The sequence below is a fragment of the Pan paniscus genome, chromosome 1 (genome assembly GCF_029289425.2).
Source record: "Pan paniscus chromosome 1, NHGRI_mPanPan1-v2.0_pri, whole genome shotgun sequence".
NCBI classification, from domain to species: domain Eukaryota; kingdom Metazoa; phylum Chordata; class Mammalia; order Primates; family Hominidae; genus Pan; species Pan paniscus.
Window position 1 is genome coordinate 41,615,434 of NC_073249.2, and position 27,477 is coordinate 41,642,910.

The 27,477-nt window shown below is 37.7% G+C and overlaps 2 protein-coding genes across 15 annotated transcripts in view; one reads left to right on the forward strand and one right to left on the reverse strand.

The window, feature by feature from the left end:
• LOC103783767 (uncharacterized) overlaps positions 1–23,368 on the forward strand; it is a 108,640-nt gene extending 85,272 nt beyond the window's left edge. For 2 of the 4 annotated variants that reach the window (XR_004667918.3, XR_004667919.3), the window contains one exon: positions 20,993–23,368. Coding sequence is in view for 2 of the 4 variants with exons in the window: in XM_055108787.2 (XP_054964762.1) it covers positions 20,993–21,315 (323 nt within the window). In the remaining 2 variants the exon portion in view is untranslated. The remainder of the gene's footprint in view (positions 1–20,992) is intronic. The other 2 variants (XM_055108787.2, XM_034945755.3) reach the window with 1 other exon arrangement.
• The window catches only part of CD46 (CD46 molecule), a 43,493-nt gene that overhangs the window by 11,491 nt on the left and 4,525 nt on the right, over positions 1–27,477 (reverse strand). For 2 of the 11 annotated variants that reach the window (XM_003831200.5, XM_008956595.4), the window contains exons 2-10: positions 26,831–27,019; positions 26,390–26,492; positions 24,283–24,368; positions 22,537–22,734; positions 16,797–16,979; positions 16,343–16,387; positions 16,186–16,230; positions 13,632–13,673; positions 695–733 (exon numbers count right to left, since the gene is read on the reverse strand). In XM_003831200.5, coding sequence (XP_003831248.3) covers positions 695–733; positions 13,632–13,673; positions 16,186–16,230; positions 16,343–16,387; positions 16,797–16,979; positions 22,537–22,734; positions 24,283–24,368; positions 26,390–26,492; positions 26,831–27,019 — 930 coding nt within the window. Of the gene's footprint in view, positions 1–694; positions 734–8,239; positions 8,376–13,631; positions 13,674–16,185; positions 16,231–16,342; positions 16,388–16,796; positions 16,980–22,536; positions 22,735–24,282; positions 24,369–26,389; positions 26,493–26,830; positions 27,020–27,477 lie in introns of all 11 variants that reach the window. The other 9 variants (XM_003831198.5, XM_008956596.4, XM_003831199.5 and 6 more) reach the window with 7 other exon arrangements.

A 27,477-nucleotide genomic window follows, 5' to 3' on the forward strand; every position in this document is an offset into this window, starting at 1 on the left:
TTAATTTTTAGGACTGTTTCTGTCCCTAGTACCTTTGCTTCTAAACTGCCATTACTTTTATTAAATTGCTATAAGTCAAAGCATAAAGTGCTATGTTCAACTCTGCTCTTCTCATCTCATAAATAATTATCAAGTGTTTAACAGTTTAAGATGGCAACAGATTTACTGGCACAATGACACTTGGACCACAGATTTTGGAGGTAAGGCAAATACTAAAAAACAAGCCTAAGGTACATTATATAAAATGATTAACTATTACCAAACTAGTCTAAGAAATGAAAGGTAATAGATTTTTGTTTTTACTTATTAAGAAATCTTCATATTTCATTGGCCTATATCACAACTGCACTTCATCATTTTTTTAACATGCATTGTGTAAACTGCGTAAGCCTACATCAAGTGTGTTAAATCAGCGTGTGACAGAAAAAATAAACCCAACTTAGATTGCTTTAAGGTTCATGTATATAAGATATGAATGGAAAGAAAATTTATCGACAGATTACCATCACAAAATAACAATATAATGTGGAAAGAAAATTGTGTTTTATATATTTTAACCTACATACAAACACAGCATTTAAGAAAGTTATCTTACCCTACCAAGGATCCTATGTTTGGGCACCTCATAAAAACTAATTACCTATACGTTTCTACACATACTACCACTTATATTTGTCATGATAGCTATACCAACCCAAACTGTCAAGTATTCCTTCCTCAGGTTTAGGATATCCTAGAAAAAAAGAAGAAATATAGATTAAATTAATAAAAGAAAGAAAGAATTAAATATAAAGCTTAAAATCCTTTAAATTCATAGGGTGATTTTTTTCACCTTTGTAGAAAATCCCTTAAAATATAATTTTCCTTATAAACTATATTAATGTTTCTCAAAGTAGTATCATAAAAATTTATAAACTTACATTTAATGTCATAATCTTTCTTCTTCCTGCCCACTCACATTTCCTGTGACAACATTCTGTGGTTCAACATGCAAATTTATCTGTACTGTTTTCTCAAAATTAGTCTATAAATCCAATGTGATTCTAATTAAAATTAAAAGATAGAGGGATTAGCCAGGCACAGTGGCTCACGCCTGTAATCCCAGCACTTTGGGTGGCCAAGGCAGGCAGATCACAAGGTCAGGAGTTCGAGACCACCCTGGCCAACATGGTGACACCCCGTCTCTACTAAAAAAAAAAAATACAAAAATTAGCTGGGTGTGGTAGTGCGTGCCTGTAATCCCAGCTACTTGGGAGGCTGAGGCAGGAGAATTGCTTGAACCCGGGAGGCGGAGGTTGCAGTGAGCCGAGATACAGCCACTGCACTCCAGTCTGGCAACACAGCAAGACTCTGTCTCAAAAAAAAAAAAAAAAAAAAAGAGGGATTAATAAAAATAAATGCTTTAGAGTTGACCTGAAATGGAAGGAAACTTCCTCAACATAATAAAGGCCATATATTAAAAACCCACAGCTAACATCATACTCAATGTTAAATGAATGAAGGCTTTTTCCCTAAGATCAGGAACAAGACAGGGTGTCCATGTTTGCCACTTCTATCTGACATAGGACTGAAAGTTCTAATCAGAGCAATTAGGTAAGAAAAAGAAATTCAAATTAGGAAGAAATAAAATTCGCTGTTTGCAGATGACATGATCTTTTATTTAGAAAACCCTAAGGATCCCACATATACACACACATGCAAAAATCTCTTAGAACTAATAAATGAATTCAGTTAAGTGGCAGGTTACAAAATCAACATACAAAACTCAGTTGTATTTCTATACACTAACAATGAATAATCTGAAAAGGAAATTAAGAAAACAATATCATTTGTAATAGCATCAAAAAGAATAAAATACTTAGGAATAAACTAAGGAGGTGAAAGACTTGTACACTGAAAACTACAAAACTGCTAAAAAAAATTAAAGATATAAAATAAATGGAAAGACACTTGTGTTTATGGATTGGAAAAATTTAGTATTTTTAAACTGTCAATACTATACAAAGCAATCTTCAGATTCAGTGCAACCCCTGTGAAAATCCTGATGATGGCATTTTTTGTTTTTTTTTTGAAATAGAAAAATCCATTCCAAAATACATATGAAATCTCAAGGGACCACAAATAGCCAAAACAATCCTAGAAACAAAGAGCAAAGTTGAGAAGGCTCACACTTTCTGATTCCAAAACTATAATAATCAAAACAATGGTAATGACAAAAAGGCAGACATACAGACCAATGGAATAGAACAGAGACCTCGGAAATGCATATATGGTCAAACGGTTTTCAACAAGCGTGACAAGGAACAGTCAAATGGGGAAAGGGAGTCTCTTCTACAAATGGTGCTGGTAAAACTGGATATCCACATGCAAAAAAAGTGAAGCTGGACCCTTATCATATACAAACACAAACTCAAAATAGATCAGAGACCTAAACATAAGAGGTAAAACTATAAAACTCTCAGAAGAAAACAGAGGAAATGCTTCTTGACATTTGATCTGGCTATGATTTATTGGATGTGACTCTAAAAGCCCAGGCAAGACAAGAAAAAAATTATATTTCATCAATTAAAAGCAAATTTTGTGCATCAAATGACACTATCAACAGAGTGAAAAGGCAACCCACAGAATGAGAGGAAATATTTGTAAATCATATATTTGATAAGGAAGTAATATCCAGAACATATAAATAACTCCTAAAACTCAGTAACAAATGTCAACCCAACTTGAAAATGGGCAAAAGACTTAAAAAGATGTTTCTCTAACGAAGATATACAAATGACCAATAAGCACATGAAAAGATTCTCAACACATTTCTAATTTTTAGGGAAATGCATATCTAGTATGCATATCTACTTCATATCTATTAGGATGGTCTATGGTTTGAATGTCCCCTTCAAAACTCATGATGAAATTTAATTGTCAATCTAATGTTATTGGGGTGGCGCCTTTAAGAGGTGTTTGGGTCATTATGGCTCTGTCCTCATGAATGGACTAATGTCGTTATTGCAGGGGTGTGTTTGTTATTTAGGGCATGGTTTTGTCCCTCTTACTCTCTCTCTCACCGTCTCTTTTCCTTTCCACCATGTGATGCCTTCCATCATATTATGACAAAGCAAGAGGGCCCTCACAGATGCCCATGGCTTGATATTAGACTTCTCAGCCTCCAGAACTGTAAGAAATAAATTTCTGTTCATTATAAGTTACTCAGTCTGTGGTATTCTGTTATCACATACAAAACAGACTAAGACACTTGGCTATTACTAAAAAAACAATTTAATAAGTGTTGGTGGAGATGTGGAAAAATTGGAACCTTTGTTAAAGGTTCCCACTGCTGGTGGGAATGTAAAATGGTGCAGCCACTGTGGAATACAGTATGCCAGTTCCTCAAAATATTAAAAATAGAATTCCCTTATGATCTAGCAATTCTACTCCCAGGTATATACCTAAAAGAACTGAATAGGGGAACTCAAACAGATATGTGTACACCTATGTTTATAACAGCATTACTCAAAATAGCCAAAAGGTAAAAACAAACCAACCCAAGTGTCTAGCAACAGATGAATGAATAAATGAAATATAGTATATACATATAACGAACTATTATTCAGCCATAAAAAGGAATGAAGTTCTGATTCATGTCACAAGATAGATCTAGATGAACCTTAAAAACATTATGCTAAGTAAAATAAGCCACACACAAAAGGACAAATAGTGGGATGCCATATAAGTGGACTCCACTTATTATAATTATATAAATTTACCTAGAATAGGCAAATTCATGAGACAAAAAGTAGATAGTGGTTATCATCAGGTGATGGGGATAGGGAGGAATGGAGAGTTACTGTTTAATGAGTAGAGATTCAGTGTGGGATGATTATAATATTCTAGAGATGGATGGTACTGATGGTTACATAACAATGTCAGTGTACTGAATGCCACTGAATTGTAAACTTAAAATGGTCAAAATGATAAGATAAAAAGTTTATTTGGAAAAAATAACATAGAGTTCCTTAGAAATTTCTGAAAAGGAAGTGTTCCGGCAGTTATTAAAACATATAGTACTACAGTAAAAAAAAAAAAAAGACTTGCTTTTGCTGCAAGAATAGAAGAATGGACAAAGTTCAAAGGAGAAAAGAGGATGGAACACCTATGAATGCAATGTATGATACAAATTGACATTTCAAATCAGTTGGGGAGAAGACAACTTATTCAAAAAATGGTGCTATTTAGCTATTGGATGGTGGTTGCTGGGGTGGGGTGAGGTGGAACCATATATCTCATTATATACACCAGAATAAATTTCAGATTTACTAATGATTTAAGTGCAAAGACCAAAGTCAGAACACATGGTTGAAATCTTCATACAATTTCAGCATACAGAAGACCTAAAGTTTTAGTAAGAAAGACACCAAAGTCATAGCCATTAGGGAAAAGATCAATACATCCAACTACCTATTAATATAAAACGTCTGAACATATAAATGACCTCTGATAGAATAGTTAAATAAAGTATGGTATATACTTAAGTCATCATTAGAAAGTATGAGAATAAATCTAAACACAACTACAATCTAAGAGTGTAAGTGGAAAAAGTTGCAGAAAAATATGTACAGCATAATATCATTTTTAAGAAAAGAGAAAACACCAAACTACATGTATAATTACACATAAAAGTATGTTGACGGTCCTAGGCAAAGCAATCAGATAAGAGAAAGAAACAGAGGGCATCCAAATAGGAAGAGAGGAAGTCAAACTATCTCTGTCCACAGACAACATGATTCTATATTTAGAAAACCCCATAGTCTTAGCCTAAAAGCTGCTCCAGATGATAAACAACTTCACCAAAGTTGCAGGATACAAAATCAATATACAAAAATCACTAGCATTCCTATACACCAACAACAGCCAAACTGAGAGTCAAATCAGAGAGGCAATCCCAGTCAAAATTACTACAAAAAGAATAAAATACCTAGGAATACAGCTAACCAGGGAGGTGAAACATCTCTGCAATGAGAATTATAAAACACAGCTCAAAGAAATCAGAGAAGACACAAACAAATGGAAAAACATCCCATGCTCATGGATGGAAGAATCAATATCATTAAAATGGCTATACTGCCCAAAGCTATTTACAGATTCAATGCTATTCCTATCAAACTACCAACGACATTCTTCACAGAACTAGAAAAAACTATTTTAAAATTCATATGGAGCCAAAAAGAGCCTGAATAGTCAAGAAAATCTTACGCAAAAAGAACAAAGCTGGAGGCATCACATTACCTGACTTCAAACTCTACTACAAGGCTACACTAACCAAAACAGCATGGTACTGGTACAAAAACAGGCATATACACCAATGGAACAGAATAGAGAGCCTAGAAATAAGGCTGCACATCTATGACCATCTGATCTTCCACAGAACTGACAAAAACAAGCAATGGGAAAATGATTCCCTATTAAATAAATGGTGCTGAGATAACTGGCTAGCCATATGCAGAAGATTGAAACTGGATCCCTTCCTTACACCATACACAAAAATCAACTCAAGATGGATTAAAGATTTGCATGTAAAACCCAAAACTATAAAAACCCTGGAAGACAACCTAGGCAATATCACTCTGGACATAATAACAAAGATTTCATGACAAAGACATCAAAAACAATCGCAACACAAGCAAAAATTGACAAGTACGATTGAAGTAAATTGAAGAGCTTCTGCACAGCAAAAGAAACTATCAACAGAGTAAACAGACAACCTACAGAATGGGGGAACATTTTTGCAAACTATGCATCTGACAAAGGCCTAATATTTAGCATTTATAGGAACTTAAAAAAATTTACAAGAGAAAAACAACTCCATTAAAAAGTGGGCAAAGCACGTGAACAGACACTTTTCAAAAGAAGACATAGATGTGGCCAACAAACATACAGAAGAAAAGCTCAATATCACTGATCATTAGAGAAATGCAAATCAAAACGGCAGTGAGATACCATTTCACACCAGTCAGAATGGCTATTATTAAAAAGTCAAAAAATAATAGATGCTGGTGAGGTTGTAGAGAAAAGGGAACACTTACATGCTGTTCGTGGGAGTGTAATTTAGTTCCACCATTGTGGGAAGCAGTATGGCGATTCCTCAAAGACCTAAAAGCAGAACTACCATTCAACCCAGCAATCCCATTACTGGGTATATACCCAGAGAAATATAAATCATTCTGCCATAAAGATATATGCACATGAATGTTCACTGCAGCACTGCTCACAATAGCAAAGACAAGGAATCAACCTAAATGCCCATCAATGACAGACTGGATAAAGAAAATGTGGTACATATACACCATGGAATACTACGTAGCCATAAAAAAGAACGAGCACATGTCTTCAGAAGGAACGTCCCAAATACTGCATGTTCTCACTTATAAGTGGGAGCTAAATGGTAAGAACTAATGAACACAAAGAAGGAAACAACAGACACTGGGGTATACTTGAGCAGGGAGGGTGGGAGTAGGAAGAGCAGAAAAGGTAACTATTGGGTACTAGGCTTAATACCTGGGTGATGAAATAGTATGTACAACAAATCCCTGTGACACGTTTACTTATGTAACAAACCTTCACCTGTACCCCCAAATCTAAAATAAAACTTTTTAAAAAAAGATGTTGATGTACAAAAATAGATTTAAAAAGAAACCCTAAACTATTAACAGTGATTAACTTGGGTAATGAGTTAAAAATAAAACTAATCTTTTACTCTATATACTTTTGTAATGTTTGAAATTCTACAAAAGTATATTCATACACTACTCATGTAATTAAAAGTTATAAAAAGTAATCTATATCCAATAGTATAACAAGCTTAAAACTGACAAAACAAAAGAACCTGGAAAAAACTGTTCACTTCATATTAAAAGGGCTTTAATTCATAATGAGCTCTCAAAAATCACTAAGAAAAATATTTTAGAAACCTAACAGAAAAATAGACAAAGCACATGAATAAATAAATGTAGATCAAAAAAAGTTCAGATTCACTGATAATTAAAGAAATGCAAATTGGCCGGGCATGGTGGGTCACACCTGTAATCCTAGCACTTTGGGAAGCTGAGGCAGGAGGATCGCTTAAGCCCAGGAGTTGGAGAAAAGACTTGCCAACATGGCAAAACCCTGTCTCTACAAAAAATTCACACACAAAAAAATAGCTGGGTGTGGTGGCAGGTGCCTGTAGTTCCAGCTACCTGGGAGGCTGAGGTGGGAGAATCACCTGAGCCCAGGAGGTTGAGGCTGCAGTGTGCTGTGGTTGCACCACTGCACTCCAGCCTGGGCAACAGAGTGAGACCCGGTCTCAAAAAAGCAAAAACAAAAACAACTAAAAACCAAGAACCAAGAAATGCAAATTAAAACAAGATGTTATTTTTCACCCATCATTTAAAAATTCTTAACATTTTTTTAGATATGTCTTAAGTTTTTAATTTAAAAAAATTTTAAGTAAAAAAAAATCTTGTCCAAGATGGCTGAATAGGAACAGCTCTGGTGTGCAGCTCCAGCGAGATAGATGCAGAAGACAGGTGATTTCTGCATTTCCAACTGAGATACCTGGTTCATCTCACTGGGACTGGTTGGACAGTGAGTGCAGCCCACGGAGGGCGGGGCATCGCCTCACCCGGAAGCGCAAGGACTTGGGGGATTTCCCTTTCCTAGCCAAGGGAAGCCGTGACAGACTGTACCTGGAGAAACAGTACACTCCTGACCAAATACTGCACTTTTCCCACAGTCTTAACAACCGGCAGACCAGGAGATACCCTCCTGTGCATGGCTTAGCAGGTCCCACGCTCACAGAACCTTGCTCACTGCTAGCGCAGCAGTCTGAGATTGACCTGCGACACTGCAGCCTGATGAGGGGAGGGATGTCTGCCATTGCTGAGGCTTGAGTAGCTCACAGTGTAAACAAAGAGACCTGGAAGCACAAACTGGAGGAGCCCACCGCAGCTCAGTAAGGGCTACTGCCTCTATAGATTCCACCTCTGGGGGCAGGGCATAGTAGAACAAAAGGCAGCAGCTTCTGCAGACTTAAACGTCCCTGTCTGACAGCTCTGAAGAGAGCAGTGGTGCTCTGAACATGGCATTCGAGCTTCGAGACTGGACAGACTGCCTCCTCAAGTGGGTCCCTGACACCCATGTAGCCTGACTGGGAAAGACCTCCCAGTAGCAGCCGACAAACACCTCAAACAGGTGGTGGGTGCCCCACCTGGGACGAAGCTTCCAGAGGAAGGATCAGGCAGCAATATTTGTGGTTCTGCAGCCTCTGCTGGTGATACTCAGGAAAACAGGGTCTGGAGTGGACCTCCAGCAAACTCCAACACACCTGCAGCTGAGGGGTCTGACTGTTGGAAGGAAAACACACAAACAGAAAGGAATAGCATCAACATCAACAAAAAGGACATCCACACCAAAACCCCATCTGTAGGTCACCAACATCAAAGACAAAAGGTAGATAAAACCACAAAGATGGGAGAAACCAGAGCAGAAAAGCTGAAAATTCCAAAAAACAGACTGCCTCTTCTCCTCCAAAGGATCACAGCTCCTTGCCAGCAAGGGAACAAAACTGGACAGAGAATGAGTTGGATGAGTTAACAGAAGTAGGTTTCAGAAGGTCAGTAATAACAAACTTCTCCAAGCTAAGATGTTCTAACCCATCTCGAGGAAGGTAAAAACCTTGAAAAAAGATTAGATGAATGGCTAACTAGAATAAACAGTGTAGAGAAGACCTTAAATGACATGATGGAGGTGAAAACCACGGCACAAGAACTTCGTGACGCATGCACAACCTTCAATAGCTGATTCGATCAAGTGGAAAGAAACTATATCAGTGATTGAAGATCAGATTAATGAAAAAGAGAAGACAAGATTAGAGAACAAAGTGAAAAGAAACAAACAAAGCCTCCAAGAAATATGGGACTATGTGAAAACACCAAATCTACGTTTGATTGGTGTACCTGAAAGTGACGGGGAGAATGGAATCAAGTTAGAAAACACTCTTCAGGATATTGTCCAGGAGGACTTCCCTAAACTAGCAAGACAGGCCAACATTCAAATTCAGGAAATACAGAGAACACCACAAAAATACTCCTTGAAAAGTGCAACCCCAAGACACATAATCGTCAGATTCACCAAGGTTGAAATGAAGGAAAAAAATGTTAAGGGCAGCCAGAGAGAAAGGTCAGGTTACCCACAAAGGGAAGCCTATCCAACTATCAGCGGATGTCTCAGCAGAAACCCTACGAGCCTTAAAAGAATGGGGGCCAATATTCAACATTCTTAAAGAAAATAATTTTCAACCCAGAATCTCATATCCAGCCAAACTAAGCTTCGTAAGTGAAGGAGAAATAAAATAGTTTATAGACAAGCAAATGCTGAGAGATTTTGTCGCCACCAGGCCTGCCTTACAAGAGCTCCTGAAGGAAGCACTAAACATGGAAAGGAACAACCGGTACCAGCCACTGCAAAAACAAGCCAAATGGTAAAGACCATCGATGCTATGAAGAAACTGCATCAGTTAACGGGCAAAATAACCAGCTAACATCATAATGACAGGATCAAATTCAAACACAACACTACTAGCCTTAAATGAAAATGGGCTAAATGCCCCAGTTAAAAAACACAGACTGGCAAATTGGATAAAGAGTCAAGACCCATGGGTGTGCTATATTCAGGAGACCTATCTCACATGCAAAGATGCACATAGGCTCAAAATAAAGGGACAGAGGAAGATCTACCAAGCAAATGGAAAGCAAAAAAAGGGTTGCAATTCTAGTTTCTGATAAAACAGACATTAAACCAACAAAGATCAAAAGAGACAAAGAAGGCCACTACATAATGGTAAAGGGATCAATTCACCAAGAAGAGCTAACTATCCTAAATATATATGCACCCAATACAGGAGCACCCAGATTCATAAAGCCAAGGCCTTAGAGACCTACAAAGAGACATAGACTCCCACACAATAATAATGGCAGCCTTTAACACCCCACTGTCAATATTGGACAGATCAATGAGACAGAAAATTAACAAGGATATCCAGGACTTGAACTAGCTCTGGACCAAGCAGACCCACTAATCATCTACAGAACTCTACACCCCAAATGAACAGAATATACATTCTTCTCAGCACCACATCGCACTTATTCTAAAATTGACCACATAATTGGTAGAAAACACTCCTCAGCAAATGTAAAAGAACAGAAATCACAACAAACTGTCTCTCAGACCACAGTGCATATCAGGATTAATAAATTCACTCAAAACCACACAACTACATGGAAACTGAACAACCTGCTCTTGAATGACTACTGGGTAAATAATGAAATGAAGACTGAAATAAAGTTGTTCTTTAAAACCAACGAGAACAAAGACACAACGTACCAGAATCTCTGGGAAACATTTAAAGCAGTGTGTAGAGGGAAATTTATAGCACTAAATGCCCACAAGAGAAAGCAGGAAAGATCTAAAATCAACACCCTAACATCACCATTAAAAGAACTAGAGAAGCAAGAGCAAACAAATTCAAAAGCTAGCAGAAGGCAAGAAATAACTAAGATCAGAGCAGAACTGAAGGAGGTAAAGATATAAAAAACCCTTCAAAAACTCAATGAATCCAGGAGCTGGTTTTTTGAAAAGATCAACAAAAATGACCACTAGCAAGACTAATAAAGAAGTAAAGAGAGAATAATCAAATAGACGCAATAAAAAATGATAAAGGGGATATCACCACTGATCCCACAGAAATACAAACTACCATCAGAGAATACTATAAACACCTCTACGCAAATAAACTAGAAAATCTAGAAGCAATGGATAAATTCCTGGACACATACACCCTCCCAAGACTAAACCAGGAAAGGCTGAACCTCTGAATAGACCAATAACAGGTTCTGAAATTGAGGCAATAATTAATAGCCTACCAACCAAAAAAAGTCCAGGACCAGATGGATTCACAGCCGAATTCAACCAGATCTACAAAGAGGAGCTGGTACCATTCCTTTGAAACTATTTCAATCAACAGAAAAAGAGGGAATCCTCCCTAACTCATTTTAGGAAGGTAGCATCATCCTGATACCAAAGCCTGGTAGAGGTGCAACAAAAAGAGATAATTTTAGGCCAATATCCCTGATGAACATCGATGCAAAAATCCTCAACAAAATACTGGCAAACTGAATCCAGCAGCACATCAAAAAGCTTATCCACCACAATCAAGTTGGCTTCATCCCTGGGATACAAGGCTGGTTCAACATTAACAAATCAATAAACATAATCCATCACAAAAACAGAACCAACAACAAAAACCACATGACTATTTCAATAGATGCAGAAAAGGCCTTTGACAAAATTCAACAGCCCTTCATGCTAAAAACTCTCAATAAACTAGGTATTGATGGAATATATCTCAAAATAATAAGAGCTATTTAAGACAAACCCACAGTCAATATCATACCGAATGGGCAAAAACTGGACATTCCCTTTGGAAACCGGCACAAGACAAGGATGCCCTCTCTCGCCACTCCTATTCAACATAGTGTTGGAAGTTCTGGCCAGGGTGATCAGGCAAGAAAAAGAAATAAAGGGTATTCAATTAGGAAAAGAGGAAGTCAAATTGTCTCTGTTTGCAGATGACATGATTGTATATTTAGAAAACCCCATCGTCTCAGCCCAAAATCTCCACAAGCTGATAAACAACTTCAGCGAAGTCTCAGGATACAAAATCAATGTGCAAAAATCACAAGCATTCCTATACACCAATAATAGACAAACAGAGAGCCAAATAATGAGTGAATTCCCATTCACAATTGCTACAAAGAGAATAAAATACCTAGGAATCCAACTTACAAGGGATGTGAAGGACATCTTCAAAGACAACTACAAACCACTGCTCAACGAAATAAAAGAGTACACAAACAAATGGAAGAACATTCCATGCTCATGGATAGGAAGAATCAATATTGGGAAAATGGCCATACTACCCAAGGTAATTTATAGATTCAATGCTATCCACATCAAGCTACCACTGACTTTCTTCACAGAATTGGAAAAAACTACTTTAAAGTTCATATGGAACCAAAAAAGAGTCCATATAGCCAAGACAATCCTAAGCAAAAAGAACAGAGCTGGAGACATCAAGCTACCTGACTTCAAACTATACTACAAGGCTACAGTGACCAAAACAGCATGGTACTGGTACCAAAACAGATATATAGATCAATGGAACAGAATAGAGGCCTTAGAAATAACACCTCACATCTACAACCATCTGATCTTTGACAAACCTGACAAAAACAAGAAATGGGGAAGGGATTCCCTATTTAATAAGCGGTGCTGGGAAAACTGACTAGCCATATGTAGAAAGCTGAAACTGGATCCCTTCCTCACACCTTATACAAAAATTAACTCAAGATGGATTGAAGACTTAAATGTAAGACCTAACACCATAAAAACCCAACAAGAAAACCTAGGCAATACCATTCAGGACATAGGCATGGGCAAATACTTCATAACTAAAACACCAAAAGCAATGGCAACAAAAGCCAAAATAGACAAATGGGATCTAATGAAACTAAAGAGCTTCTGCACAGCAAAAGAAACTATCATCAGAGTGAACAGGCAACGTACAGAATGGGAGAAAATCTTTGCAATCTGCCCATCTGACAAAGGGCTAATATCCAGAATCTACAAAGAACTTAAATAAATTTACAAGAAAAAAACACCACCATCAAAAAGTGGGCAAAGGATATGAACAGACACTTCTCAAAAGAAGACATTTATACAGCCAACAGACATATGAAAAAATGCTCATCATCACTGGTCATCAGAGAAATGCAAATCAAAACCACAATGAGATACCACTCACGCCAGTTAGATTGGCGATTATTAAAAAGTCAGGAACAACAGATGCTGGAGAGGATGTGGAGAAACAGGAACACTTTTACACTGTTGGTGGGACTGTAAATTAGTTCAACCATTGTGGAAGACAGTGTGGTGATTCCTGAAGGATCTACAACTAGAAATACCATTTGACCCAGTAATCCCTTACTGGGTATATACCCAAAGGATTATAAATCATGCTACTATAAAGACACATGCACACGTATGTTTATTGTGGCACTATTCACAATAGCAAAGACTTGGAACCAACCCGAATGTCCATCAATGATAGACTGGATTAAGAAAATGTGGCACATATACACCATGGAATACTATGCAGCCATAAAAAAGGATGAGTTCATGTCCTTTGCAGGGACATGGATGAAGCTGGAAACCATCATTCTAATCAAACTATCACAAGGACAGAAAACCAAACACCACATGTTCTCACTCATAGGTGGGAGTTGAACAACGAGAACACATGGACACAGGGTGGGGAACATCACACACTGGGGCCTGTCAGGGGTTAGGGGCTGGGGGAGGGATAGCATTAGGAGAAATACCTAATATAAATGATGAGTTGATGGGTGCAGCAAACCAACATGGCACACGTATACCTATGTAACAAACCTGCACGCTGTGCACACATACCCTAGAACTTAAAGTATAATAAAAATAAATAAATAAATTCTTAACAATATCAGTAGGATAAAGAGTTAACCAACCTGGATAATTTGAGACTGGAGGCTTGTAAGTAGGCCTAGGACCTAGAAAAATAAGTTTGATTTTATAAATTCACCAGGGCCTTATCAATATAAAATTATGACTTTAATTTTGATATTGATTTTTTAAGTTTATCAAATGAAAACTACACATACTTTACAAACTTTGCAATTCCACATCTTAGAATTTAACCTACATATATATTTGCACAAGTATGTAAGATGTATGTACAAGAATGCTCACCACACTCTGTATTTTATAATGGAAATCTTAGAAGATAACCATCATGAAAGTAATGTGAGGATGGGTGTGGTGGCTCACGCCTGTAATCCCAGCACTGTGGGAGGCTGAGGCAGGTGAATCACTTGAGGTCAGGAGTTCGAGACTAGCCAGGCCATCATGGAGAAACCCCGTCTCTACTAAAAATACAAAAAACTAGCCGGCATAGTGGTGGGTGCCTGTAATACCAGCTACTTGGGAGTCTGAGGTGGCAGGAGAACCGCTTGAACCCGGGAGGCGGAGGTTGCAGTGAGCCAAGACCGCGCCACTGCACACCATCCTGGGTGACAGAGCAAGACTCTGTCTCAAAAAAAAAAAAAAAGGAATGTGCTTGGGGTAAACATATGTATCTTTTTAAAAACTGTAAGTAGTATGATACTACATAATTTACATCTTTCTCTTTTCCACTTAGGACTTCCTCAACATTTCTTCTTGTTAACACATTTAGATCTACCTTAACATCATGATGTTGTTATTTAGTCTTCCTCTAGCAGATGATAAGAAACCATTGACAATCCCAAGCAATTCTCTCTTCTGCTCTCCAACACTAAGCTATACCAGTGTTTTATAAATACTTTATGAAATGCTTATCATCAACTCTTTCAAAAGACTGTATCAACAAACGTAGTATTAGTGCAAATACCCACTAGGAGCATGTGAGTTAAGCCTGGATGCCTCACTGAGTATAAATTTCACATGCAATCTTGTTTTGCTCATGTATCAGTCCACTAAAAAACTCATCTCTTCCTGCCCCTCAAACCCTACAGCACTCAACTCAGGAGGCTACCAGTTACCAAGCTCTTACAGGAATCATGAGAAGGTTTTTGTTTTTGTTTTTGTTTTGAGACAGAGTCTCACTCTGTCACCCAGGCTGGAGTGCAGTGGCATGATCTTGGCTCACTGCAACCTCTGCCCACTGGGTTCAAGCGATTCTCCTGCCTCGGCCTCCCGAGCAGCTGGGATTACAAGTGCCTGCCACCGCACCCCGCTAATTTTTGTATTTTTAGTAGAGATGGGGTTTCACCAACTTAGCCAGGCTGGTCTTGAACTTCTGACCTCGTGATCCACCCACCTCGGCCTCCCAAAGTTCTGGTATTATAGGTGTGAGCTACCCCACCCAGCCTATAAGAAGGTATCTTAATTACTATGTTAACATGCATAATTCTCTTCGATCCTTTAAAATATTAGGGAGATAGGAAATATATAACCAAATTAGAAGCCAGTGATTGAGATTTCAGTTCAACACTCACATTATACTAAAGGGAAACTGAAGACCACAGAAATGATGTTAACTAAGCACAGTCTGCCCAGACTGAAGTGCTACCCACAATTACTATTGTCTCTTGCTTCTGCTGGAAGCAAAGTGAAACCAGAGATGGTAGTGCTGAAATCAGGATAATTCCTTCCGTCATATCAAAATAATCTCTCCAGTCATAAGCACAGTGGTTGACCAGGAGTCCCTGCAAAAGTCTTCTATTTTATTTCAGTAAATAAGGACTTTTCCTGCCTTTCAGTTGCTATAAAATTGAGTTGCTATTGCCAGATAAAACTGCCCACTAAAGAGAAAAAAAATAAATAACATTATGAGGTGTGGAAGAGGGGTGGGTAGGGAAGAGGCAGAAATACAGATCTTGTTCTGAGGACAGCAGAAATTTCCCTGTTTAAATGTTTTACATCAGAAGACTCAAACTAGTTGCATTCCAGAAAATGAAAGAGTCCTGCAATAGGAACAAACTCAGTAAAGGTGTCAACAGATCACTTCTGAAAAGAATAAAATAGCAAAGTTGATGACACAAAACATACATATTAACAAACAAACATATTAACATATTAACACACACACATACTAACAAACATACATGAACCTTCCCCTTCCCTAACATTAATTTAAGTGTAGGATAAGTCATATTAGCTAGCTCTAAGAGCTTTCTCTACACCAGGCACTGTGCTAAGTGCTTTAAATGCATCCCACTTATACCTTACTAATACCCAATAAGGAAGGTACTAAATCAATTTCTCTATATATAATGTAAACATATATATATAAACACATTCAAAATTTATACAACTTTCCCAAGGTCATATTCCTGTTTATATCAGATTATGGCAAATAATTTTAGAATCACTATGTATAACAACTAAAATGGCTATACAAATGTCCTCCCTCCTTTCATTACTAAAAATAAGTGAACATCACCAGAAATTTGAAGGATTTTTTAAAAAATCACCAGGAATTTAAAGGATTTTTGAAAAAATATACGCAGGAAATTACTAAACCTGAGGCACTGGATGCTGGAGATTTTGTAGTGGAAGAAGTCGACACTGGAAAACAAAATAATAATGTAGATTGGACCAAACACTTGGGAGTTATTGCTGGCATTTTCTCCAGGAATTTACAAGATTTTTGAGACATATAAGGAAGAAGCTACTAAACCTGAATGACTCAAAGCTGGAGGTTTTGTACTAGACGGAGGCAGCACTAGGAAACAAAATAATGTTAGAAGATCAACCACTTGGGAGTTATTGCTCTCATTTCATTTATATGAATTATGCCATTGTTGACTTACTTAGATAAAAATGCCCATGTTTCAATTCCAAAAAGTTGTTGTAATTCATTTTATACATAAAAATATTAAAAGCATATACCCATGCAATGTACATAACGTGCTAAGAACCCTGGAAAAGCACAAAAAATCACAACAGCAGAATTTTATGTGAATTTCGTGTCATTCATCTGGCATAGAAATGAATACAAGACAGAGTTAAATACTAAAATTGTTTCTTTTCAGTTATTCTGTATGACCGATAGTTAATATCAAAGAAATAAAGTCTAAAATGAACAGCAACAACAATAACAAACCAAGACAGAAAAAAGATAACCTTTGTACCTTTAAGACACTTTGGAACTGGGGGAACCCAAGTACTGTTACTGTCACAGACAATTGTGTCGCTGCCATCGAGGTAAAAACCCTTATCGCATTCAAACATCACTGTTGCTTTGTAGTAAAATTTTTTTCCAAATCCTGATATCTGTTTTCCATTTTCGACTACTGGAAATCGACATTTGACCACTGGAAAATTAGAGAAACCTCAGAATTAATGGATATCTGCTTTAGCAGAAAAAGTAGTACAAAGTAGTAATTTCCAGTGTGAACAGAGACAAGGAATGGAATGCAAGATGTTAAAAACATTTTTTAAAAGACTTTAAATGTTAACTAATATATTCTCCTTCATACAGAATTCTAGGGTGTTTTATTTTTCTTTCAGCACTAACAGACATAACCATATTGTAACCACATTTTCTTAAGAAAACTTGGCTGGCTGTCATTCTTACTTGTCCCTGCCCTCCTAAATGTAATACGGTTTTTTGTTGTTTTCCCCACTCACTGGCTGCTTTTTAAACTTTTGTTTGGTAGTTTTTACCAAACTACTGCAGGGGGGTGGTGGTGGTGGTAAATTTTAATAATTTATTCATCCTGCTGAAGGTTCACTGAATCTCCTGGATCTGAGGTTGTTTTGGATCTAATTTGGATAATTTTTGGCCAATATTTTTTCAAATAATATTTTACACCATTCTCTCTCCTGTCTTTCTGAAACTCCAATTACATGTATGTTTCACTGCTTGATACTCTCCCACAGGTCTGTAAGCCTCTCTCTTTCTTTAGTCAACATTTCTTCTTAAATAAGGTTCAATTTCTATTCACCTGTCTTCAGGTTCACTGACCTTTTGTTGTGTCTAATTGTACCTAATGTTATTTGTAAAGGTTAGTTTATTGGATATAATTTACATACAGTAAAATTCACCCTTTCAAGTGTACAGCTGTATGAGTTTTGATAAATGCAAATAATCATGTAACTACCACCATAGTAAAGATACAGAAAAGTTCCATTACTCTCCAGAATTTCCTCATGCTCTTTTGTGAGTTACCCCTCCTCCCCCTCATCCCCACTTCCACAACCAGCTAACCATTGATCTGCTTTTATCCCTATAGTGGGACTTTTTCAGAATGTCACATAAATGAAATTACAGTCTTCTTAGTATGGCTTATTTCACTAAGCATGATGCTTTCAAAATTCATTTGTGTTGCTGCATGAATCAGTTTATTCCTTTTTATTGCTGAGTATGAGTCCATCTTTTAGAGGTAGCACAGGTGGTTCATTCATTCACCAACTCAAGAACATGTGGCGATTTGCAGTTTGGGGTGATTATGAATAAGGCTGCTGTGAACATCCTCATATAAGTTTCTGTGTGAAAATGTTTTCAGTTTATTTGGGTTGCCGAGTTGTATGATAAGAGTATGTTTAACTTTATAAGAAATGCCAAAAATGTCCCAAAGTGGTCACTGCACTTTGATTCTCACCATCAGTATATGAGAGTTTCATCTGCTCCATATCCTTGTCAATACCTGGTATTGTCAGTTTGGGGTGTGTGTGTTTACATTTCGGCCTTTCCAATAGGTATTTAGTGGCATCTCATTGTGAGTAGAGACAGTTTTTATTTCTTCTTTTCCAACATGTGTGCCTAACAGCTTTCTCTTGCCTTACTGTACTGGGTGGGATCTCCAATACAATGCTGAATGGAGTGGTAAGAGTGGACATCCTCACTGTTTTCCTTCCAGAATTAGGTCTTTATTAATTAGACAGAAATGTAAGTAAGGTTTTTTTAACCACTAAGTACAATGTTACTTTTTACCTCTAATTTTTTTGAACCATTAAGTGTAATGTTAGCTGTGAGATTTTTGTAGATGTCTGTTATCAGGGTAAGATAGATAGTACCCTTCTGTTCCTAGTTTGCTGAGAAGTTTTATCATGAAAAATAAGATGATGAATTCTGTCACTTTCTTTGTTTTTTGCATCTAATAAGATAACCACATGAATTTTTTCTCCTTAATAGTCTCCTGATGTGGCAAATTACACTGATTAATTTTTGCATTTGAACTAATCTTGCATTCATAGGGTAAATCCTACTTGGTCATGATTTACTTTTCTTTTTATGTATCACAGGATTTGGTTTGCTAATATTTTGTTGAAGATTTTTGGTCCTGTGTTCATCAAGGATATTATTTGTAATTTTCTTATAATGTTTTTGTTTTCTGGTTTTCGTATAAGGACAATGCTATCATCATAAAATGGGATGAGAAGTGTTCCCTCCTCTTGCACTTTCTTGAAACGCTTGTGTACAATTGCTATGATTTATTCCTTAGATGGTTGGTAGAACTCCCCAGTGAAGCCATCTGGACCTTCAGTAGGTTATTAACTACAAATTTTATTTTTTGCTAGATATAGGAGTATTCAGGTTATCCATATCTTCAAGTGAGTTTTGACATTTTGTATCTTTCAAGGAATCTGTCCATTTCAGTTGTCAAATTTGTAGGCATAAAGTTGTTTATAATATTCCCTTGTCATCCTTTAAATGTCTGTAGGATATTTAGTGATATTCTCTTTTTCATTCTTTTGTCTGTTGAATAATTTTGTAAAGTAATCAAGTAAAGTTTACATCACCGATATTAAAGAATGGCCATATGCACAAAAGAATATAAAGCTTTTTGGCTAAGGGATGGGGGGAAGTCAGAAAAAGGATGAGAAACACATACGGGGTGGACGTGAGGAAGGAAAGTGAAAGGTGTAGGCACCCCCACCTCACTTCCTGAGGCAGGGCCGTCAAGGACTCTCAAGATCAAGCGGCCATTAATTACATGGATTCAGATTTCTTTCATTCTAGACTTAAATTTAACCTTAGGTTTTTGCTCCAGCACCAATTTAACAGAGCAACGTAGGCATTTCCAATCTAGCAGCACACGCTGTTTCCAAGCGCATGTGACTGGCGCACCACAGCTCCGTGCACACCCCAGGAGCTCAGTCCGTGCCCAGAGCAGGTGCCTGTGCTGTGGAACCTGACAGGAAGCCTCCCAGAACACCGCCTATCACAAGGCGCCACCTGAGGGGATCTGAGGTCTCTAAAGATCAACTGGTGCCTGTGATTTCCAAAGATTTAACCTTAGCCTTCAATGACATTTACATATAAATTGTCAAATAAAACCCTCCATAATTTACACTTAAGTCTAGGAAGACATGGCACAAATGTTCCAATGACAAAAAAAAAAAAAAAAAAAGTGTAGCAGCTGTGTGTGTTTTCCCCACTTTGACCAAGCCTCATTGTAACACAGGGCATAAAGGAGAAGGGTTGCACACAAATTTAAAGTATACAAAAAAAAAAAAAAAACCAAAAAATCATATGTTAACGCTGTTGACTTGTTAACAATGCAGGGAAACTCACTGGAAAATAAAATCCCTTATTTGAACCTTAAAAGAATGAAATGTACCAACTAAACTGTGTAGGCTCTAATGTAGCAGCACAGAATGTTTCCAGAAAAAAAATACATTGAAAAAAAATAAAAAATATTCAGAGATAAAACCAAAAAGATTAAAATATATATATCTTAAGAAAATTTATTGCTCAAAACATATGAAACTTAATTCTAAGAAATTCACCTACCTAAATTTAAACAAGATTGCTGCAGTTGCAGCTCGCCGTCCTCCGAGAGACACGAAAAGTGATGAGGGGCGCAGGCCTGTGGGGATGTCAAGACTGGCCCAAGGTCAAAAAGCCTTTGAGGAGAGCCCTAGCTCCCACTGAGACCAGCCTCTGGCCTGCCCTCTGCAGACGGGAAGGAAGGGGATGGGTCTGGGGCTGCAGACCCTGCTGGAATTAGCAGAGGAGCCAGCAAGGCTGGGGGGCTATAGGCTGGCCAGACTCCCTTAGCTGGATCCCGTACTCCACGCCTGGCCAGCACTCCGGGACGCCTGGCTCAGGTCTCCATCAGGATCTCCACTACGTGTTCCTACTTGCCCAGGTCAGAACGCAATTGCAGCTGGAGGTGGGAGGCCGGACGGCAGCAGGCCCAAGCCTCTGAATGCTTTGCAGGGCCACCTCCCATCGTGTGGGTCAGCACCGTGTGTCCAGGTCATCATAGGAACTGACCACATCTGAGGCCAGTTCTTCCATGCAAACTGGGGTTTTTGGTCTTCAGTATTTCAAATATCTCATCTAGCTACTTCTGAACGCCTCCTCTATTTTCCCCAGGGCTGTCCGTCTCCCAGATGCTGCTCTTCAGGGCTCCTGGCGCCAGTGCTGAGGTGACAGAGCAAAGGTCTGAAAACTGGCCCCTTCACGCAGCAGTGTCCAAAGCGGGGGGCATGGCACACCCCCTTTGGCTTCCACATGGCGGGCACAGGCCACCGGCACAGGATCTCTGCAGAAACCAGGCAGTGGAACAACGCCAACCCCACACTCTCGGGTGCCTGTGTGTGCCACGTCTCATCCTGGGCCATCTCCTCTTGGATCTGCCAGGCGTGTTGGCGATGAGGACCCTGCGGCAGTGGTTGGGCTCCACCAGCAAGTGGTAAAGCTGGAACTTCTAAAAGGACAAGTCCGGGAGTGACTGCCCCTGCTGGCTGCAGGAGGGCAGGGTCTTCAAGCTGGCTGGGGTGCCGCGCCTGGCCACCACTTCTTTCATTCTCAGTATTGGTTAATTTGCATCTTTTTTTGTCAGTCTGGCTACAGGTTTACACACTTTATTGATCTCCAAGTAGCAACTGTTGGTTTCACTGATTTCCTCTATTTTTTTTTTCTCTTCTCAATTTCATTGATTTTGGCTCTATCTTTATCATTTCCTTACATCTGCTAGTTTGGGATTTAACTTGCTCTTTTTTAGTTTCTTAAGGTGGAAAATTAGATCATTGATTTGAGACTTTTCTTTTTTTCTAACACAAGTATATTATGCTATACATTCCCCTGTAAGCAATGCTTTAGCTGCATCCTACATATTTGGATATTTTGAGATGTTGTGTTTTTATTCAATTCAAAACACTTTCTAATCTCCCTGCTGACTACTTCTTTTATGCATGGGTTATTTAGAAGTGTCCTGTACACTTTCCAATTCTTTGGGGATTGGCTTTGTTATTGATTTCTGCTTTCATTCTATTGTGATAATGCATGTTGAATGATTTCAATTTTTTGAAGTATGTTAAAAGTTGTCTTATTGTCTAGAATATGGTCTACTTGGGAGAATGTTTCATGTGTACTTGGGGAGTATATACTTTTAAATCACTGTTATTCAGTGATTTCTTTCTTTAAATGGGCAAGTCCCCTACATGGTCTTCATACTTTTGGTCACTCCAGAGTGCCTTAAACATTTGGTCTTTAAAAAAAAAAATTTTTTTATCCAGAGTTTATCATTTTTATTTGTGAGACAATTAGTCTGTCACAGTTTACCACTACCATAGCCAGAACTCTTAGATTTCTTGTAATACAAGATGAAACTTTCTTTAAGCCAGTGTGTATTTTTTTTTTTTTGGTTCTTTCAAACAAAAACTTCTAACTCATGCAGATACACAGTAGTTCACACTGTATAAAATGAAATGCCAAGAACATGTGGGGGTGAGAAATAGGGAACTCTAGCTAGAACTATTTTTTGACTTGAATTGACCTGAATTAAAATAAATTAGAAACCAATTATACAGGAGGAGGAAGCACATACATCTGCTTTGTTTATCTGTAGATAAAACTATTTACAAAATGTTTCCATAGTATTTACAAATGAAGAAGGAAATAAATTGAAACACTACCTTTACACTCTGGAGCAGCACGACTCCATACTGAATTGTCACCACAATAAATCGTGCTCTCTCCAATAAGTGAAAATGGATCTGGTCCAGGTGCAGGATCACAACTATAAGTTACTGCATCAAGATACTCAAATACTTCTACTTCACTAAAGGTGTGTTTTCCATTTTTTATTTTTGGAGGTGGTGTACACAAAACCTCTTAAAAATGAAGAAAAAGAGGAAAGGAAATGTAAAAGATTAAGACAGCATTAGTAAAATTTCTATGTCTTCAATAAATTTGTCAATATAGGGTTTCTACAAGCTGGTTGTGAATTCAATATGGATTTAAAAGAAGGTTTCTATGAGCAAATATATCATCCCAAATTCAAACCATTAATGTAGTAACTAACTTTCAGAACAAATCTCATTTTCTTAAAGTGTAAATACCTATTGATATGGTTTGGATCTCTGTCCCCACCAAATCTCATGTCAAATTGTAGTCCACAATGTTGGAGGTGGGGCCTGGTGGTAGGTGTTTGAATCATGGGGGTGGATTTCTCATGAATGGTTTAGCACCATCCCCTTGGTGCTGTTCTCATGATACTGAGTTCTTGGGAGATCTGGTTATTTAAAAGTGTGCAACACCTCCCGTCCTCCCCACCTTGCTCCTGCTCCTGCCATGTGAGACACCTTGCTCCTGCTCCTGCCATGTGAGACACCTTGCTCTCCTTCTGTCTTTCCCAATGATTGTTAAGTTTCCCGAGGCCTACCCAAACCCCCAGCAGATGCCACCACCATGCTTCCTGTACAGCTTGTAGAAACATGAGCAAATTAAACTTCTTTTCTTTATAAATTACCCAGTCTCGGGTATTTCTTTACAGCAATACGAAAACGGCCTAATACGCCTATATTTGTTTGCAAGGCCGTGCTAAGTTCTGTTCTAGTCATCACAAGAAATGCTGACAATTAATGAGAAAATATGCTTAACTCAGTGGTAGTTAAGAAATCCTTTGCAATTTATAAATATATCCATTTTCTAAATTGGTGATTCACAATACCAAAATATTATTGTCTTTTTTCACTCTGATCCTAATAAGAATATAGTGATATTTTTCCAAAGGCTACATATTGTGTGATAACACAACAGGCCTAATACAATCTTGCTTTAAGCCAGATGTTGAAGAGATGTGCAAAAAATGTGAACAATGCCACTATTCTCACTAATTTTATTTTGATTTGGAAAATTATTATTTTTCATAAAAATTATGTTACATATGTTAATTTGTATTGCATTTATTCTTACAAATTAATCAGGCCAGGTGGGGTGGCTCACATTTGTAATCCCAGCACTTGGGAGGCCCACGGGGGCAGACTGCTTGAGCATGGGATTTCAAGACCAGCCTGGGCATCGTGGCAAAACCCCGTCTCTTCAAAAATTACAAAAAGCCAGGCATAGTGGCACATGCCTGAAGCCCCAGCTACTGGAGAGGCTGAGGCTGCAGTGAGCTGAGATTGTGCCACTGCACCCCAGCCTGGGAAATAGCCTGAGACCGTGTCTTAGGAAAAACATAAACAAAACCAAAAAGAATCAATAATTATTTAAAAACCTCTCCGTTTGAATTCCAATATGATAAATACCAATAGATATAACCCACATAAAAGAAATCTCTTTGGGATCTTTGTTAATCTTAAAGTGTAAAGGGTGTAAAGGAGGCAAAAATCTTTGAGGACTACTGGTCTAAATTTAAAGAAAAAGAATTTACTTACTTTCACATATTGGGGGCTTACCGCTCCAAACTGCTACTGATCCTTTAAGTTCACAATATAGAATTTCTTCACCAATTAAGTAATAACTAAATGAGAAAAGAAACGGTTACTGTTTTGTATAGCAATTAATAAGACACACATAATAATGAAGGAATTTTTTATATGGTTTCTTTTCTACACTACAGTAGTTTGAGGGGGTGGTTTCTTAAACAACATACTATATAACGAAAGTGCTAAATAAATCTGCAATTTAATCAAATAGAGTTTCCCCATTTGAATATATATTGGCCAAGAGCAAAGATGTCTAAATAAATCTGCTGTGCCTTTCCACCCAGCCTCTTTGCTGCCTCCTGCAATCACATTACACATTCATTTCTGTGCCTTTTCTCACACCACTTCGCACAGTAAGGACAAGGACTGTGTAGAGAGAACAGGCCCTAGAGCTGGAATGGCTAGATTCAAGTCCCTGCTTCTCAACTTATCTAGTTTCTTGAGCTTGGGTAAGTCACTTAAAGTTCCTTCACTCAGCTTCCTAATTGATTAAAAGGGGATAACAGTACATGGGGTTGTTTAGGGGATTAGATAAGATAGCATTTGGCACATAGATAGTGCTACATGAGTTTTAGCTTCTATTAATATTATTTAGAACAGAGTGTATTCCTAGGAATAGCTCACTGAGTATAAAAATACTTTCATTAAGTATACCCCTATACTCAATGAAATCTTCCCTGATTTAAATTCACAGGAATCTCTCCTCCTTCTGGACTCTTAGAGTAATTATCATGAATAATTCTACTTATTTGGTATTTCTCATTTAGTATTTTGCTTTTATTGCTCTCAATATATATTATTTCTCAATAAGGTTAGAACTTCTTTTAGGAAGGTCGCTGTCTTAAAGTTTTGGTATCCCTCGGTGTGCCTAGCAAGCTCTATGTGTCAACTGAATATTCCAATATTTCTACTTGACCAAATTTTAAAAACTGTCAGTTGCCTTACATAGTCACAGCTGATTTTTCCTCCAAGACTCACTTACTTTTTCTATATTATGGTGTGTTACTGCTATTGTTTGATTCTGGTTTGTCTCTACCAAAACTCATATTGAAATTTAATTGCCAGTGTAACAGCATTGAGAGGTGGTGGGGCCTTTAAGAAATGATTAGGTCATTAAGAGGTATAATGCCTTTCTAGAGGGTCTTCATTAATTCTTGAGGGAATGAGTTCTCATTCTTGTAGGCTTGGATTCATTACCATAAGAGCACGTGTTATAAAGCGAGAACCCCCTCCCTTGTGCTTTGTCTTTTTTGCACATGCTAAATTTCCCTTTCATTTTCCAGCATGTTATGATGCAGCACAAAAGCCCTTGCCAGACACTACTGCCATGCCCTTGAACTCTCCAGCCTCCAGAAATATGAGGCAAATACATTTCTTTTCTTTATAAATGCCTAGCCTCAAGTATTCTGTTATAGCAGAATACTTACATTTACTCTCTAAATGCACAAATTACGTTTACTCTCTAAATGCACATTTATCTTAAATGTCTAGTATCTCCAATATATACGACTTCAAAACCCTACAGAACAAAGGCTATTACCGAGGGCTCAGTACCTGCTCTTGAGATGCTTCGCATTGTAGCAGTCTCAAAAATAAGGTTTTTCAACTGAGAGATTTTGATCAACATGATGGTAAAGGCTAACCGTGTCAGTTTTGGTCTGATAACACTTTACAGAGTCATCTGGATACAAGTGTATCTTTAGTTGGCAATTCTATTTCTCATTTTTGTGAGCCCTACTTCAACTCTAAGAGTTGGCAGATTTAAATAGGGGATACTCAGTTGTGAAGGATAAATTCTCATGATTACTACATTCTTAATGCTTACAACAGACTTATTGTCAGAAACAGCAAGTAGTTTTGCTTTCCTTCAATATCAATTACTTTCTATTTACTATATATCTTGCCTATCTCCATAAAACATCCAAGAGTTGTTTGGCTAGAAGTATACCTTGTCACATAGAAAGCAAAATTAAGTTTACAGGAATGCTTAAGAAGAGAAGCAAAACAAAAATAAAATTACTAACACTTCCCTTATTTCCTCTAAGGAGCAACTTACCCCTCATTACAAATAAAGTGCATCTGATAACCAAACTCGTAAGTCCCATTTGCAGGGATTGCTTGGCCATTTAAAGGATCCCGTATATATGGACATGTTTCTCCTAAAAGAAAATAATTTTGAGAGTTTTCAATCCAGTTATAAAACAGATCTGAATCAAAATCAAAATTCTGCAGTGCTCTTTTGAATGGGTGGGAATATAATTTTCATTATTTACTTATTATAAGGGCAAACTTAAGATTCATATTCACCCAGGCAATCTATTGCCAGGAAAATGATTTCTTGGAGATTTTGATTTCTCAAAGCTTGCAAAAATGCATTGTTATCTTGAACCTCATTTTACAAGAAGAAAATCATCATCACCATAGTGGAATATGTACCCCAAAATGTATGCAAATCTCTAGAGCAAGCAGAAAAAAAAAAAGAGGTTTGTTTACTTACTATAACAGGCATCATCTGAGACAGGTAGCCATGTATGATTCCGATCACAAATAGTATGGGTGGCAAGAGGTGGTATATAGAAGTATCCTTTTTTACACTTATAATCTACTCGTTCACCAATCTCATAGTAGGGTTTTGGTTTACCAATGAGCTCCATAGCTTCAAATGTTGGTGGCTCCTCACAGGCATCTAGGGATAAGAGAATAGGAACATGAAGATGAAGTACTGATATCACTTTCATCAGCCATGGACTGTGGTCTGGCAGCAGGTAGTACAGAAAACACAGAAAGGCCCTTGGCAAGATTTTAAATGACTGTTCCATGCTTTTACCTGAGTGCTCATAGTAGTGGAGGAAATGGGACTTGCATGTTTTAAGTAACATCCTATTAGCTTTTGGTTTGTTTGGGAATAAACATTCGACAATAAACTGAAGAGACAGCATTAATGTCTTTGATCTTAAAATATATATGGATGCATCTTTCCCCACATTTTTCTAAATTCATTTCAAAAGTAACTTCTCCTCTAAGAAGTCTTCTACAGTATAGAGTACTCTGCTCAGATTGTTCTTCCATAGTTTAAAACACTAACTTATAACAGCTTGTCACTTCAGGCTGTCTTCTCTTAAAAGGCAAATTCCTGGGGGTCAA